Consider the following 15,620-nt stretch of genomic DNA (forward strand, 5'->3'; position numbering starts at 1 on the left):
AACACGTGTTGCTGTATTTTTAGTAACTTTCCAACTGTTTGAGCTAGAAACATCTTTTGTTAAAATCTGCATATTATGCAGCAGAAGATGTTTTATGTGGCAAATCTACAGTTATGTGAAAAAAGCTGTGGCTACACAATATCATAATTCCACTGGCCCTGATAATAGCAAAGTAGATTGGAGTTAATTAGTGATTTTGCATAAACAATACTTGTGTAGCTGTGGTAAGGCTGTTCCTAGACCATTACACTGGAACAGAGTTGATAATTTCATTTTTTTTTTTTAACACCTTTTCTTTTTTGAAAGTCATACCTGCAACCTAACAAAACCTATTTCTCTATTTAATCCATTAACCGTACCAGACATCTGTGTGAACCTGCATACCTCTCCACTATAATGACCACACCCAACTCCTATTAATTTAATTCACTACAAATAAATTGCTGTAAATGCTTGTAATAGCTTTTTTGAGAACACAAGACTAATTCAAACAACAGATAACTACTGGATTAAGTACTAACCTTGGGGGTCTGGAGCAGCATGGTGCCTGGTGTGAAGTGCTTTAACTCCCCGTCAGGCATAGTAAGCACCCTACACATATGATTACAATGGAATAACTTCTAAAATGTATTTAATTGCCTATAGTTAATATGTTTGCTTTACTTGCAATAAAGTATCACTTGAAATGTCACACATACGCACAATGACGTGAGCAACCATAAAGGTTTGCAGCTATGCTAACTGACTGACCATTGGTTGTTGAAGGCCCAGGCAGACAGTAGGTCTCCTTGCATCACGTCTATTGTATTAGGCCCCACATTTGTCCCTGGTGACTTTCCTGTGTGTGGGGCTGTAGTCCGGTGCCGCAGGTTTGCATGCTGCCTTCGCCGGTGTGGCACAAAGCGGCCCGGTGGCACCTACATACAGCTAGAGAGGTAACTGCATACCCATCCAGTCCACGGTCCATCCGCTGGTGTCTTTGGTCCCTGCTGTTAAATGTTGGAAAGATCACTGATCTGTGATGGTCCAGCGCCATGCCAGGCTGTAGAAGCTTTCCTCCTTAAAGGGGTGGTGGTGAGGAAGAACATGGGTGGGCCAGTGGCACAGAGGAAGTTAACCAAGACTGGTCATGGAGGCTGAAAAAAGTGTGCATGCAAAGGCATGCCCCGTCGGACACTGCCCGCTAAATATTTCAGTTAATTTGAGTTGGCTTAAGTGGGTGTTGGCTTTCCAGAGCTGCAGCTCTATTTTACCCCCTCCGAAGTGGAAGATGTAATGATCACGTGTGATGATGTGATGTGACAGGTTAGCTTCAGAAAGAGAACATTAAAACAATGACTGCTTCAGTATCATGTTATGTTAAACTGTACTGGTCCCCAAGAATGCATGTGGTGCTAATCACTCGCAAGCACTGGCACAAGTTAAGTACTGCTTTTTTTTCTGTAATCTTTCAGTATCAAGGGTTTGATAAATAATGTTGTCAAACCACGGTCACCCCAAGGAAAGAACCTTTTGATAGTGTTATGTGATTTACCTACGTACATAAAAGTAGAGCTAATTCCTTCATTAAGTTTTAAAGCCGAATCATTGGCCAGATTGGAGGTGTGAGGGATACGCACTTGTGATTAAGTTACAGACATTGAAATCTGCGGACTTGAGCTTTGCTTCCACAACTGACATGGTTTGGTTCCATCCAAATGCTTATCTCCCCGAGTCTTGGTCCCCATATGTAGCAAAGATGGGGGCATCTATAACTTGGGCACCTCCCAGTAGTAAGCTCAGAAAAAATGGACAGCTGGCGACCTAGCTGGCAAAGTTAGCATCTCCAGTGGCTCTTGGCATGCCTGCAGTGAGGGCACTATGAAACTGGAAACAAAAGTGCAGAAACCTCAAGGCAACATGTTTTTCCCATCTATGCACCAGGGACCCACAAAAACATTCCTGTATCCATCAGAATCGCTATAACCTGCTCCAACTCGGAAAAGAGCTGAAGATGCACCTCTTTAAAGAACACTACATACCAATACCTTAAGTCCCATTCTGCCATCAGAATTTGGCTACATCTCCAGTCTTACCCATTAACTGCATCGTGGACTTTAGCACTCCACAGTGCTCTGCTGTCTTTTGGCTAAGTTCACATTGTATTGGTGTTATATACATACAGACATGAACGTTTTATTTCGGAGCTATTCTTCGTGCTAGGTACTACTTTCAGACTAAACTGCAGTAATAGGTTCAGGAAGGTGAACAATATTGATTTCTAGGTAGACCCTAAAATCTCCTTTCAGTTCATGGACGCAAAGCTGGGCTTGCAGTGCCTCTGTTCACAAGACCGGGACAAGTCCTCCAGCGATTAGCCTTCTCACTACACAATCCTATTAAATGATTGTGACTCTGGTGCCACACGATCTTTCAATTTTACTGGCCCCACTCTCCCGTTTTAATTTGTACAGTTGTAAATTTGAGGTCAATAAAATCATACCAAATCACATGTGCTGTGTGAGACGCGGATGTGGAGTAAGCCAGATTTGTTATCTTTGGAAATGGGGGACAAGGTTCGAGTCTGGACGTTGGCTCAACATTCTGTGATTCTGGGCAAATCACTTAATCTGCTCCTGCCCATGAAGCAAAAATGAATGTGTCCTTGTGTGATGTAACTGGTGCTCATGTAAAGCACCCCAATACCTTCAGGGGAAGTTAGCCTATATAAAACTGCAAAGAAAAATGTAATCACTGGACAACCAGAAAACCCAGTGTTTAAAAGAAGAAAAAAAAACTTCTGATATCGCCCCCCGTCCCCATTCTTTCTACAAACAAGAATACAGATGCTAGTCTTGAACTGTTATGCACTTAAACCATCAGCATTTCATAATAGCCTTTAAAATATTACGGGTTGACAAATCTCCAACTGTTCCAAGCATAAAAATAAATAATCCCAAACACTGATTTAAACAAAAAAAATAAGTTGCCAGTCGTTCTTATCTTACCATCAAAGACTGTAGCACAAGGACCAAAAAAGATATAACCACGGGGTCATTAAAAACAATTCCAGCCTTAAATATTGCAGAATGTCCGCCGCCTCTGGAACACGTCACAGGCCTCGGCGTTGCCTGTAGCTCGTCCACACCCGCCATTAAGAATTCCATAGATATGTCACAGCTTCATCAGTGCACCTCTTCACCCCCCATTTCATTTGTGATTCATCCCGGCTCACACCTAACCTAATGGTCTCCTGACAAGCACGCGCCCATGCAGATCGAAAAGCAGGATTTAAGGTCTCGGACTGGGATATGCAGCCTTTGATGGTGCTTTTGCATTTACTGCTGTTAGTACCAATTCATTGTTTTTTTTCTGAAATCTGCCACCTGCGAACTTCCCCACCTCAAAACGAATAATCTGCAAACCTGATCTATATTTAAAAGTCTGAACCTGTTGCAGCAAATAGCTCATGAATACCAAGTAGCCCCACAAGCTGACCAAGCCATCGATCACGTCGTGCAATTACTTCTGCGAGGTGTGATGTGGACACACGCTCCATTGGTGCTGTCATCGGCAATGTGCTGCAAGTGCACCGGATTGTGAGTTCATCCATGCCGGGGAGGCTTCTGTGAATTTAACAATGTTATAATATCTTCCCCTTCTTCCTCTTGTCTTTCTTCTTCACTTCCTCCCCCGTGTTTGCGGTTCCACTCTCCACCTCGTCCCCTCCAGTCTGCCCCCACTCTCCTCCCTTCTGTGGGTTCTCTAATCCAGTGGTCCCCACCCTTTTGACCTTATCATTACAGGTACCCGGGGACACCCATTGAACTGCTATAGGATTCCGGGGACCCCCCCCCTAGGTCATTACTGGACGGCGGGGACCCCGGCCTAAACATTGTTGCTGATTTGAATTGCAAAAAATACAGAAACAAGCATTCATCAAACACACACACAAATGATACACAATTTATTTAGTCGGCAAACAAATATATAAAAAAACATATATATATATATATATATATATATATATATATATTAGAATGAGAAGGATGGAGCTTTCGATATTTAAATGAAGCCATTGTCCATGTTATATTTTTTGATGCACCTGCACTGCTCCCACAAATCAATCTGAGGATACTAATTTAATTTTTAGTCCCCAATTCTAAATTCCTTGACATTCACAGTACGTTTTAAAATTTTCATTTGTACATTTAGCCACTTTATTTATATACACTTTATTAAACTATTAATATTTAATTTTCTAAGCAGTCGCGGACCACCAGGGGTCCCCGGGCCACAGGTTAGGATCCACTGCTCTAATCAATATCCCGTCTCTTACACACAGAGCAGCCCTGGGGTACAGTTTCCTGGCCCCCTTACACAGATAATCCTGTACTGAGGCACTGTATTTATTTTTCTCTGTCTCTCCTTGCGCGTCTCCTAGGTCATGTGTTTTACAGCTTTTTCGTCAAACGCCCTGACCAGTAAATATCCTCTGAATACAGTTTAGTCCTTTACTACTCTCAGGCCCTCCTTTGGACAGTCCCCAGTTTACAACTCTCTCCCTCTATCCACAATGGGCCTGGGCCTCTACTGGACAGTGCCAGAGTAAAGAGCTCACTCTTCTCTCCCCTGTAGCTCTCATGGCACAGTACCTAAAGATAGTTATTATTTCTCCCTGGTTGGACTCCTTTGTAAAGTACCCCAGTAAAGAGCCCACTTTATGTCTCTTTGACAGTACTTTCCAGAAGAGTTCACGCCTGTCCCTTTGGGGCCTCCAGTGGACAGTACTTTGGTAAATAAATAACTCTTCTCTTCCAGGTTGGCTTTGATTGTACAGAACTTCATGCCCCAACGTTTTCACTCTTTTCTTATATTCTAAAGGTGTGCGTAGGAAAGTGCCTTAAGTGTTGTATTGCAACATTTATATAGCGCTTACTACCTCTGTGAGGCGTTGAGGTGCTTGTCCACATGGGTAGCATGCTACGCAGTGTAGGGGTTGTGGTTGAAAGAATATTGCCTTTGTTTTGATCCTATGTGGTAAGTGTTTCCATGTTGTGCATGAGGACTACCGAGGTGTGGTTATCGTGTTATGGGGTGCAGCGTTTAGCAGCATGATATCTGAAGAAGTGTGAGGAATAGACGCAAAGTTTATAGTTTTCATTAGGCGGGCAGCTTTGAGTTGCTCTGCAGGCCCCCTTTTGGCATTTCTTATGTTTCTAGTTCCCTTAGCTGGTTACTGAGCCGGATTGTCCTGATGTTGTGTTTAAAAAGTATCGTCTTGAGTAGGCATAGGTTAAAGGGAAAAGTGGTGGAGAGATGTGCTGGGATGGACACTTTTCAAATTTGATTGTCACTTTGAGATACCAACAAGTAGTTGTAGTATGTTGCTAATTGGGATCTGCAGCGTTGGACTAAATTAGGTTCCTCTGTTGTCCAGCGGCAGATGGCAGATCTCTTCAGTTAGTTTGTTCCTGTTAAATTGGTGATGGATGGCTTATTGCTATGGACTAGTGTTGTACTGGAAATGATCCTTAGCAGTTTTATTTTGTCAGTGCAAGAGTGTTGGGCAGTAAAAGGGAATACATACGCAGCCTGTATGAACTACAATCTACTATCTGGCTGCTGAGTATGGTATTAGTTTTAGTATGAGTTATATAATATATTGTACTTTCATTATATAGCATTTACTACCCCTGACAAGGCATTGTTGTGCTTTTTACATGGAGGAGCATACTGCGCCAGATCCCAGGGTTACTGTTTTTTTTTGTTTTAGTTTTTTAGTTTTTTAATTTGGTAGTCATTGGTGGTTATTGGGATGTCTTGTGCTCTACAGGAACCATTTCATGCCTTTACTCCTGTTCGCATTGGGAGATGAAATTAGTAGGCAGTTGGTGTGATTTTTAGTGAGATGAGGGGGGGTGTAGGAATTTTCTGCATTGGTTGGTAGTATTAATAAATGGGCTACAGGACGTTGGGTATTGTTAGGGTTCAGGTATGATTTTTAAAGTCAGGTTGTGATCTTTGAAATAAGGCGTGGACAATTTGCTGAGATACAAAGGGGTATTTTAAACGTTCATGTGGTATATAGTAGACAGTACCCAGACCAGAGACAAGCCGAGGATGGAAAGGAAGCAGAGAGTCATTTGAAAGAAAAAGGACCATCACAAGTTAGAAACTTTATTTAGTCTGTTTTCATGCAGGGATTATTAGGAATATTGTGGAGGCTTTTGAGACGGCATGCAAACCTGTAAGAAGTATAACATTATTTGCATGTGTTGCAGTATCGCTGTAGTCCTTGAGGGAACCATTGTGTGTGTGTAGACACACAGACAACCCCCTCCCAATCACCCATGAGTAAAAAAATAAATATATATATTAAAATAAATATGGTTTCATTCTCCTATATTATCAGAAGGAAGGAAAACATAGAATAGGAATTATATTCTTTAAATGTGTATGCTAGAGTTGAGCCTCCATCTTAGCCTCCATGTTCAGTGTGGAGAGTACAGTCTAAGTGGCTCTGTGTAAAGTAATACATCTTCAGGCAGGGAACAATGGGGCTTTGTCTAATCTGGAGCACAATGAAGTTTGAGATCATGCATCTGGTTGTCATTCTGCCTTCCTGTGGCAGTAATCGGACAAAAAGAGGAAAAGCCATGCCTAGAAATGTTCCCACCTGAGCAATAGAGTCCCCCTCTTCACACTTCTAATTTGTTAAACTGTGAGTGCTCAGGAAGATCAAGTAATTAGCAGCCTCTCGTTATGGAGAGCCTAATTTAGTTGGTGGAGTTCACAGAGTTCCATTCCGTAGAATTCCATGGAGTTGATTAAAAACTCAGTGGAATTCTGTGGAGGTGGAGTTCTGTGAGCCGTGGAGTCCTGGAAGCACCCGATCTCGTACGTTTGAAACCGGGTCAGGCCCAACCCTGCTTAGCACTTCTGAAATCGGGTGCATCAGGCTAGGGCCGTAGGCAGTAAAAGCTGCCGCTTGAGGCCTCTTGCGCACGGGCCTGCCCAGTGTGCACTGCACTTGAATTTCCTAGGGGAGCCCTGTCTCCATTCCTTCCCACTCCAGTGTCTGGTCTCCACCCTTAAGCCATAAGAATGCAGGCAGTGCACTTCCACGGTCTGGGGAGGTGATTGTATGTGCCAACAGCAACATGTGGCCAAGGTTTGTACAAAGGCACTCACTGGGAGGTCCTGTTCCTGCATTGCTCAGCTTTCCTCCTCCTCCAGACTCTTCAGACAGCTTCTGCAGTGCAAAAAGCTGGAAACATATTGACCACTTACATAAAGAAAGTTGAACTTCATGGGCCAGAGCTGAGGGTATCCGTTCAGTAATCATGTTGAAGTAGAAACGTTATGCAAGGTAGCCAATTCCTGGCATCAAAACTGGGACTATAAGAGAGGCAGCAGCGGGCGTGCTCCGGCCTTTCAGCGCATTCTGTGCCCACACGGTTTGGCTATAGTGCGTTTGAAACCCATGTGACTTGCTCACCAACCCCCTTAATAGGTTCATGTTTTTTTATTTATATATATATATATATATATATATATATATATATATATATATATATATATATATATATATATATATATATATATATATAGCGCATGCACACACACCTTTGCTACCTTGTTGCTCTGCAAGCAACAGGTTTCATTGATCACATTTCCTGATGTAAAGATCTCCATAAACAGTGATTCCAGCCTTAAATATTAAGATTTGCCCGTCTTCTCACTGACTCAGTTACTCCATTTTTTTTTTCTTTTTTTCTCTCAGATGTTTTTTTCCCCCGCCTTGTTTTAATCCTCGCTGTTTGTTCTGCTCCTTCCACTCATTCTCCTATTTCCCTGTTCCTGTGAGGGCCTCCTGCCTTGGGCTGTTACCCAGTATTTTTTCTCTTTCCACAGGGCATGCATGGGCCAGTGCTTCAGTTACAGTGTTCCGAACACCTTCCCCCAGTCCACAGAGTCCCTGGTGCATTGCGACTCCTGCATGCCGGCAGAGTCCGTGTGGAATGTGGTGAGTCCTTCCATGGAGCATAAAGAAACACTAGGCTGCGACTCAGTCTTTGTAAGGGGAAAACGAGGAAAGACTATCAAAGCACTGTTGATATAGCATGTTGTGTATGGGTACCGTCAATGAATGTATATAATACCCACTGTGGATGTGTATAGAATCAATGAGGAAAGCAGTTTGTGTATTTTCGGTTAATAGGCTTTGCAGCATCCACAAGCAAAAATTCACATGAAAAGTAAAATAGAAAATACTTAATTTACTTAGGCGTAAATAATTGTGTTCCCCGTGGACAAAACTACATTAAGCTTGGCGCAACAGAGCTAATGATAGGTGCATCAATTGACCGCCAACTTTTATGCAGATTAGTCAAAAGGCGCTAAAGTTATTAGGAAATCATAAGAAGCCATTTCATCTTGTCTGTGGTCTCATGTCCTCTTCCTACCTCTGGCTTTTCCTACTCTATGGGTTCACATGGTGCCCACTCTTTCAGAGAGGTTTCTCATGCTGGCACATCTCTCCTCTGAACAATCCGTTGCTGCTCAAGGTCTTCACATACTCCCCAATTCCTCCTGTGAATGTTTCTCTATTTTAAGGGCTCACCTGATTTCCTACCTTTAGGGATGTTTAAAACCTTACCTGCCTTTAAGGACTTTATGTTCTTCAGCTGCTAATTTCCTTGTTATGCCTAATTTCACTATAACCCGGATGGGAGGTCATAGCTTTCCTGTAATTACTGCCAGTCCTTTGTACTCTGTTTCTGTCCAAGATCCATCAACTGTGTAATTAAATTAGATGCGAATAGACAACTTATCTCGTCAGCTCCACTTATTGTATGATTGGCTGATTTTATGTTGCGCTTTCTCTCTTCTTTCCAAGTCTTAAGCAAGAGGCACCAGTAGATGCTAGGCCAATCAAACGATGCACAGTTGTCTGGGCAATCTATGTGCCTTCCTGGCCTCTGAAGACTTCAGATTCGGGGGTTCATGAGCTGTAGAGTCTAAGAATGCTCCTCCTAAATCTTAAAGGTTCACATTCTGTCCCAAACTGCTTTCTCTAAAGCCTTGTCCTCAAGTGCAGTGGATCACATAATGACACAGCCTGCTTCTCTGTCCCCCTTCGTTTTGAAAGTTGCATGTTCCTTCTGTCCAACCGTTTAAAAGAAAAAAGGAAAAAAAAAAAAAAGGTCATATGTGGGTCTAAATCTCCTTCCACCTTTTAATATATGAGTTCGCCTTATGGTGCCCACCCTATTCTTCTGACATCTTTTCCTCTATTTCAGGTGACCCTAGAGTGTCCAGGCAGTGAGGATGTCCCCCGGGTGGATAAGCTGGTGGAGAAGATAAGTCGATGCAGCTGCCAGGCATGTGGTAAAGACCCCAGCCACGAGGGAGCACTCTTCAGCGTACTGTCTGCCGACGAGGCGCTGCCTCCGATCCAAGGGAGCCACAACCATCCATACATACAGCAGCAGACAGACGAGGCCCATGTACATCAGCCCCATGAGGAAGAGAGCGAGGACTGAGACATCCTCCAGACTGTGGACACCTACCTTGCACCTATGTGGACAGAGCCCACAGTGTATCCCAAGCATTGCACGCATTTGTGACACAGGTCACAGTGATGGGCCATGGCCAGAAGAGTGGAATCTCTAGAGATCTTGGACTCGGTCATGAGTAGCCCATTCCATGCTTATTGTGGTTACCCCAGCACAAAGACTGGATTTTGAGGGGAGGGAGAGTCGGAGGTGAGGGTGAGAAAATCCTGCAGTGGTAGGAGGAGGGGCTTGCTAAACCCCCCTCGGATCTACATTTTAGATAATCTGCGCACATTTTGCCAAATTTTTTGGATACACTTAAAGTGTGTATTGTGGAAGAGTGGAGTGTAGGAGGTGTGACGACGAGACCGTAAATCTGCACAATGAATTGCATGGCCAAGACAACATCGTCTAAGCCTGGAAAGTATTTTCACTGTATAATTTCTGGTTCACTTGTCTTAATTATGAAACTGCATATGTAGCAAAGGCCACGCATCATCCACTATAGCAATAGCCTCTATCTAACCATAGCTCACCACACGCAGGCCAGCCGAGTAACTAAGTATAGTCTAGGCCACATTGTCACTAACTTTCCTAAACATAATGTAGTGTCGTGTGACAAGCCCCATCTCTTTGTGGGTAACTAATCCCAGACCAGCCTGTATGGGCAAGGAACTAAAGTATAGTGCATTTGTGTCGTATACATCATACTGAATGCTACACCATATCTCAGCCTTCTGGGCTGATAACTAGAGGGCAGCCTACTAGTTCAACAATCATTCCACAATGTTTTACCAAACACAGCTCAGCTCACTTTGTCAACAACCACAGGTCAGTTCACTACTACATCCTTATGTACTGGATTACAAACCACAATTCAATCATTGGTCACTAAATATAGATCAGCCAACTGTCTTCTAAGCACATGCCTGTCTTTTTCCATTAAGTTAATGTGTTACCTAGCATAAAAAGTATTACTTGCCACTTGCCAGGGAGCCAGCCACAGTTCCCACAACAGGTCAGCAACATATTAGTTATTGGAAATTAACCACTTCTTACTAACTACACCACACCAGCAAGGGGATACTGTCCACAGCTCACCTGCCAAGGTTCTTAGTCAGAATTGGCAGGGGAGGTGATGTGACAGCAACAGACCATGACAACTCAGCTTCCGCTCTATAATCCACACGATTATTAGTGGAGGCGACAGACCACACATTGACTACCAATGGCTCCCATAACAACAAGAGCTTATGCACTCTGTGACCCGGATACAGTTTATCAGGAAGAGGCAATGTAGGCACTGGTGTCACAGACAGTAAAATGAGCAAGAATCACGGAGAGCAACTTGATCACCAGATGATGTGACCACTGCTTTAGGACCATTATCTGTTCTCGCACTTGGTCTCATTAGCCCCAGGCTGAAGTGACTTTTGATAGCCCCCACATTAAGATATTGTGACTTCTTTCTAGACATCCCTGTAGCTAACGTATTAAAGATGCATCTTAAAGCTTATCTGCAAGAGCAGTGATGAGCTAGTGACTTTGTTCTAATTTGTTTTTGGCAGTCACCTTTGATTTGTATTTCATGGTCATTTTGTTAGCATCTCTACTTAGTATGCCTAATGTACTCTCACCAGCAGTCCAACATGCACCCAATGGTGTGCCATAAAAAGGCTCAAAAGAGCCATACATTAGATAAACCAAATCACCCTCAATAGACCACTTTCAACATATTAATGTAATGCTACGCAAGAGGTCGGTGAAAGACAAGAAAGGTCAATGGGAAGTCACTCAGTTGGCAAAGATGGATCAATGAGTTAATCCAAAGATATAATTGGAAGACCAACAGTCGAGAGGGCCATTAATGAAACATTACAAAAATCAATGTTAAAGAGAATCACAAAGCCAGCTCGACCTCAAAGACCACCGAACCAGGAGTCTCACTAATGCAGACATTGACCCCAAACATTATTCAAAGCATCTCCCCATTTATAAATACTAGTTTCGTGGACCTGAAAATAAATAATTCCAATTATTCTGTGATAGATTGGGGCTCGTCTTCTTGAAGTCTCCAAAATCAGGAACAAAATTTAACATCCTCTATATTAACTCCGATAAAACAGACCTGCCTCCTGTTCCAAAACCACCAATGTCACTCCTTGCGGTCCATGGCCCAGAGTGATACAGCCTCCCTCCATATAAAGGTTATTTGAAAAATATTATATTTTCAACTTCTAAATCACCAAGCCAATTGTAACTCATTCAGCCAAATAGTTTGGCTTCCGCTGTGGGTATGTGATAGAAATAGTCTTGGTCAAGGTATGGGCTGAATCTTTTGCAGCAGCCCTTGATCATAGGACATTGCTCCTTGAAAACCTAGATCTCCACAAAGCTTTCAAGGTCTGTAACATACCCACCTTTTTCTGAAGTATTCAGGGTTCTTCTACTATTCTTCTATTTCATGGTTATTCTTGATTGCGCCCATCTGATCTCAGTAGTTTTGGCTGAGCTTGTTATTTACAGGCCCCCAGTAGTCTCTTGTGGAGACCTTCAAGGATCTTCTCAATCACTCAACCCCTTCAGTATATAACTTTAATGACTGGCATTAAAAACATCCTTTATATGTACTAAAATAATCATTTCTAACTCTTATTGATCACCATAAAGCGAAACCAATAAGACGCCTTAGAGGTCGTACAGTCTGTCATCAGTCCATGGTTGTCCACAAGCTTTTTAATAATGAAAGACTAAACTAGAACTATTTTTGCAACTTTACATGTACTATCAATCTACCTGCTCCAGACTGGTCAGTGGATTAGTTACCCACTACTCCTCCATCTTCTAGAGAGCCAGACATTGGTGGTAATGGGAGCCACCATGAATATAATTCCTGACCTTCACTCCTTCTATCATGGGCTGCTCAAATATTAAATCTTCTGCATTTAAGAGGTTCGTAGCACTGTTGCTATCTGGTGATCAGAAAGAAAAGTCTATCTCCGTCCCCATGAGGACAATCACTGACAACCAATCAACATCCTTATCACCATTAATACTTTATAAATCATCCACAGCAAAGTTAAATAATTTATCTGCAAGAAAACATACTTCTCCCTTAGACCCTCCTGGCACTCATCCAACCAAAGTGTGCTCCGCATCCCCAGGCCACAGCAGGGATGAGACTCAACTGGGAGTTAAAACTATTTTGTGAAATGTGTTAACATCAGGTTCATGTTGCACTGAACAATCGGGGTGAGTGAGGGTGATCATGTGACCATGAGAGTTTCAGCCAGTGAGCTGGCAGCACATTTCTGAGATGCATATAGGTTAAAAAGTAACAGGGTTGTATGTGGATCGGAAGAGACGTGGTGAAGTAGTCAAGCATTTCACAACCTAGCACAGTACGTGAAAGAATTATTTAACACTGATACAAATCATGAATGCCGAGAACTGCATATGCTGTTACCTCAGGGCTGCTGTGACTGTGAATCCTTCGACCCATCTAGCCCTGGAAGATCCTTTCAGAGCCTACTAGGATTTTCCTGTATCCCAGACAGTCCGTTGAACCAGAATGTCCGCACCTCGAAAGGAGGTAGAGACTGTATTACTGGATCTCCAGATAGTTGATGTGCTTCCCGGGATTATGTGACCAAGCTTAACCATCTATCATCATAAAAATCGTGAAACTGGTCTTTTCTAATATCCAGTTGTGTTCACTTCTGCAAGCAACAAAAAGGTAATCCAAAGTGTAGATTTGCACTTCATAAGTCTACTCGTTCATTTACAACATAAGTGTGGCCCTATATCAAATCAATTAAGCTAGTAAGAGGCTTGATGAAGACTAGGCACGCGCCAGAAAGAGCGAAACAAGTTATCATTCGATGATACAGTATAGCACCTACTTGCAGGTTGGATGTTAAGTTTGTGTCCCTTTTTTCACATCTTTTTTTATCATGTTCTTAAAGCATTGCAGAAGTTCCGTTTTCTTTTTGAGTTTCCTTTGGCCTTTCTTTGGCAAATCAATCGACCATATGTAAGTACATCCAAAGCATCCATATGACCTCCGGGTTTGAATGCATATGCTTGTATGATTTTTATGCACATCTTGTGAGCATCCTGGGGCATGTCCTGGTGTAGCGAAGTTCTCTGCTGGCCTTTCACGAGCATGTCTCTTGCTCATGTCTCAGCTTCCTCCTCCACCTTTTCCTTTGGCAGCAGTGAGGAGATCACCTCTTCCCTACCACCAGTGAGAACACTTCATCTAGCTTGCCAACAGCTAGGTCATCACATCTTCACTGGCACCGGTGAGGACATCACCTCTCCTAACAGGGAGGGCACCGCATCTACACATCTAGCCTGCCAACAGGTAGGCAAACATGTCTACAGCAGTGAGGACATCACATCTTTCGTCTGGTAGCAGTGAAAACACGGACTCTCTGCCAGTGGTGAGCGAGTCGCACTCCTTCCTCTGCAAGCTGTAAGCCCATCACCTCTCCTGGCACAGTGAGGAAATCACTCCCCCTCTGACAACAGTGAGAACACCACATTCCTATCTCTAGAAGCAGTGAGTACATCGTATCTAGGCTGCTGTCAACAGTGAGGCCAACATACCTTCTCTGCGAATAGTTGGGCAACCACAGTTCCTCTGCTAGCAGTAATGACATCCCAACTCTGCCAGTGCCATCACATATTTCATCCTTTATAAGCTGTAGGGCCATTACGTCTCCTCTGTTAGTTATAGTGTGAACTTCATACCACCTCCTCTGGTGGCAGTGATGACATCTCATCTCATGCTGAAGCATTAAGGATATTTCATCACATCCCCTCCTCTGCCAGCAGTGAGGGCATCACATCTCCTTTGCCAGGTGTCGGGCCATTACATGTTATACTCTAGCAACCATGAGTACCGCACATCCTCCCCTAGCAGCAGTGAGGGCATCACATCTCCTTTGCCAGGTGTCGGGCCATTACATGTTATACTCTAGCAACCATGAGTACCGCACATCCTCCCCTAGCAGCAGTGAGGACATCACATCTCCTTTGCCAGGTGTCGGGCCATTACATGTTATACTCTAGCAACCATGAGTACCGCACATCCTCCACTAGCAGCAGTGAGGACATCACATCTCCTGCTCTGGTTCCAGTGAGGAAATCTTATATCTTCCATTGGCGGTACTGAGAACACCTCCTCTTCCTAGCAAAGAAGATTTCAAATCGCTAGCAGCCGTGAGTAAATCCCACCACTTCGTCTGGGAGCAGTAAGAACATCACATATCTGCCAGCTGTGAGTGGGTCACATCACCTCCTCTGCAAACTAAGGTCGATTTATCTCCTCCTCCTAGCAGCAGTGTGAACATCACCTTTTCTAGAGCAGAGGGCAGGCAGTTAGAGCTCTTCCTGTGCAAGTTGTGAGGCCATCATCTTTCCCTGGTGACAGTGGGGACACCACTCTGGGAAGAGTGAGGCTGTCATTACTAGCAGACAGTGGGATTCACTCGGGAGGTCTCAAGCCAGTGTAGTGTGCTGAAGGGGCCCCCTGGAGCTTTGGGCCCCCGTACCGTGGGGTCTGCTGGGGCCTTTGTTACACCACTGCTAGCAGATCTGATATATTGTGTTAGCCAGAAAACCATGGATAAGCAAAGATGAATTATGAATCATTCTTTTCTATTCATTATGTATGACTCTTCATGTACATATGTGTTGAGATTTTCTGTGTACATTTTTCAGAAATAAATTAGATTTTACTTTTGTTGTGTGCCTGGAGTGAAAGAATGCTTGGGTGAGGGCAAAGCAAGAGGATAGAGGGCTCCTAAAGGTGGCTATAGGAAAAAAGTAAACTAAATCCTCCCCCCTCTCCCAGGGCCATACAGCGTGGACATTGGATTCACAAGGACACATGACTGGTAAGACAGACATCAATAGTGCAGTCTGCCCTCTGCACATAGGGCAAGTATTGCACAGGAAGCTGCAGTAAAAGACTTGAGTGTACACAGAAAAGTTAAGTCTGAGTTGCCCAACATTGCCCCATTGTGGACCGATCGATGCCCAATTTTCAGGATAACCGTTTCTCTGGGTTTGCTG

General features: G+C 43.5%; 1 protein-coding gene across 1 annotated transcript in view; it reads left to right on the forward strand.

Annotated features, from left to right (window-relative positions):
- NBL1 (NBL1, DAN family BMP antagonist) overlaps positions 1 to 15,288 on the forward strand; it is a 66,874-nt gene extending 51,586 nt beyond the window's left edge. The window contains exons 3-4 of the mRNA XM_069240162.1: positions 7,897 to 8,008; positions 9,285 to 15,288. Coding sequence (XP_069096263.1) covers positions 7,897 to 8,008; positions 9,285 to 9,527 — 355 coding nt within the window. The 3' untranslated portion in view covers positions 9,528 to 15,288. The remainder of the gene's footprint in view (positions 1 to 7,896; positions 8,009 to 9,284) is intronic.
- Positions 15,289 to 15,620: the final 332 nt, after the last annotated feature.

Source organism: Pleurodeles waltl, chromosome 6 (assembly GCF_031143425.1).
Source record: "Pleurodeles waltl isolate 20211129_DDA chromosome 6, aPleWal1.hap1.20221129, whole genome shotgun sequence".
Taxonomy (NCBI): Eukaryota; Metazoa; Chordata; class Amphibia; order Caudata; family Salamandridae; genus Pleurodeles; species Pleurodeles waltl.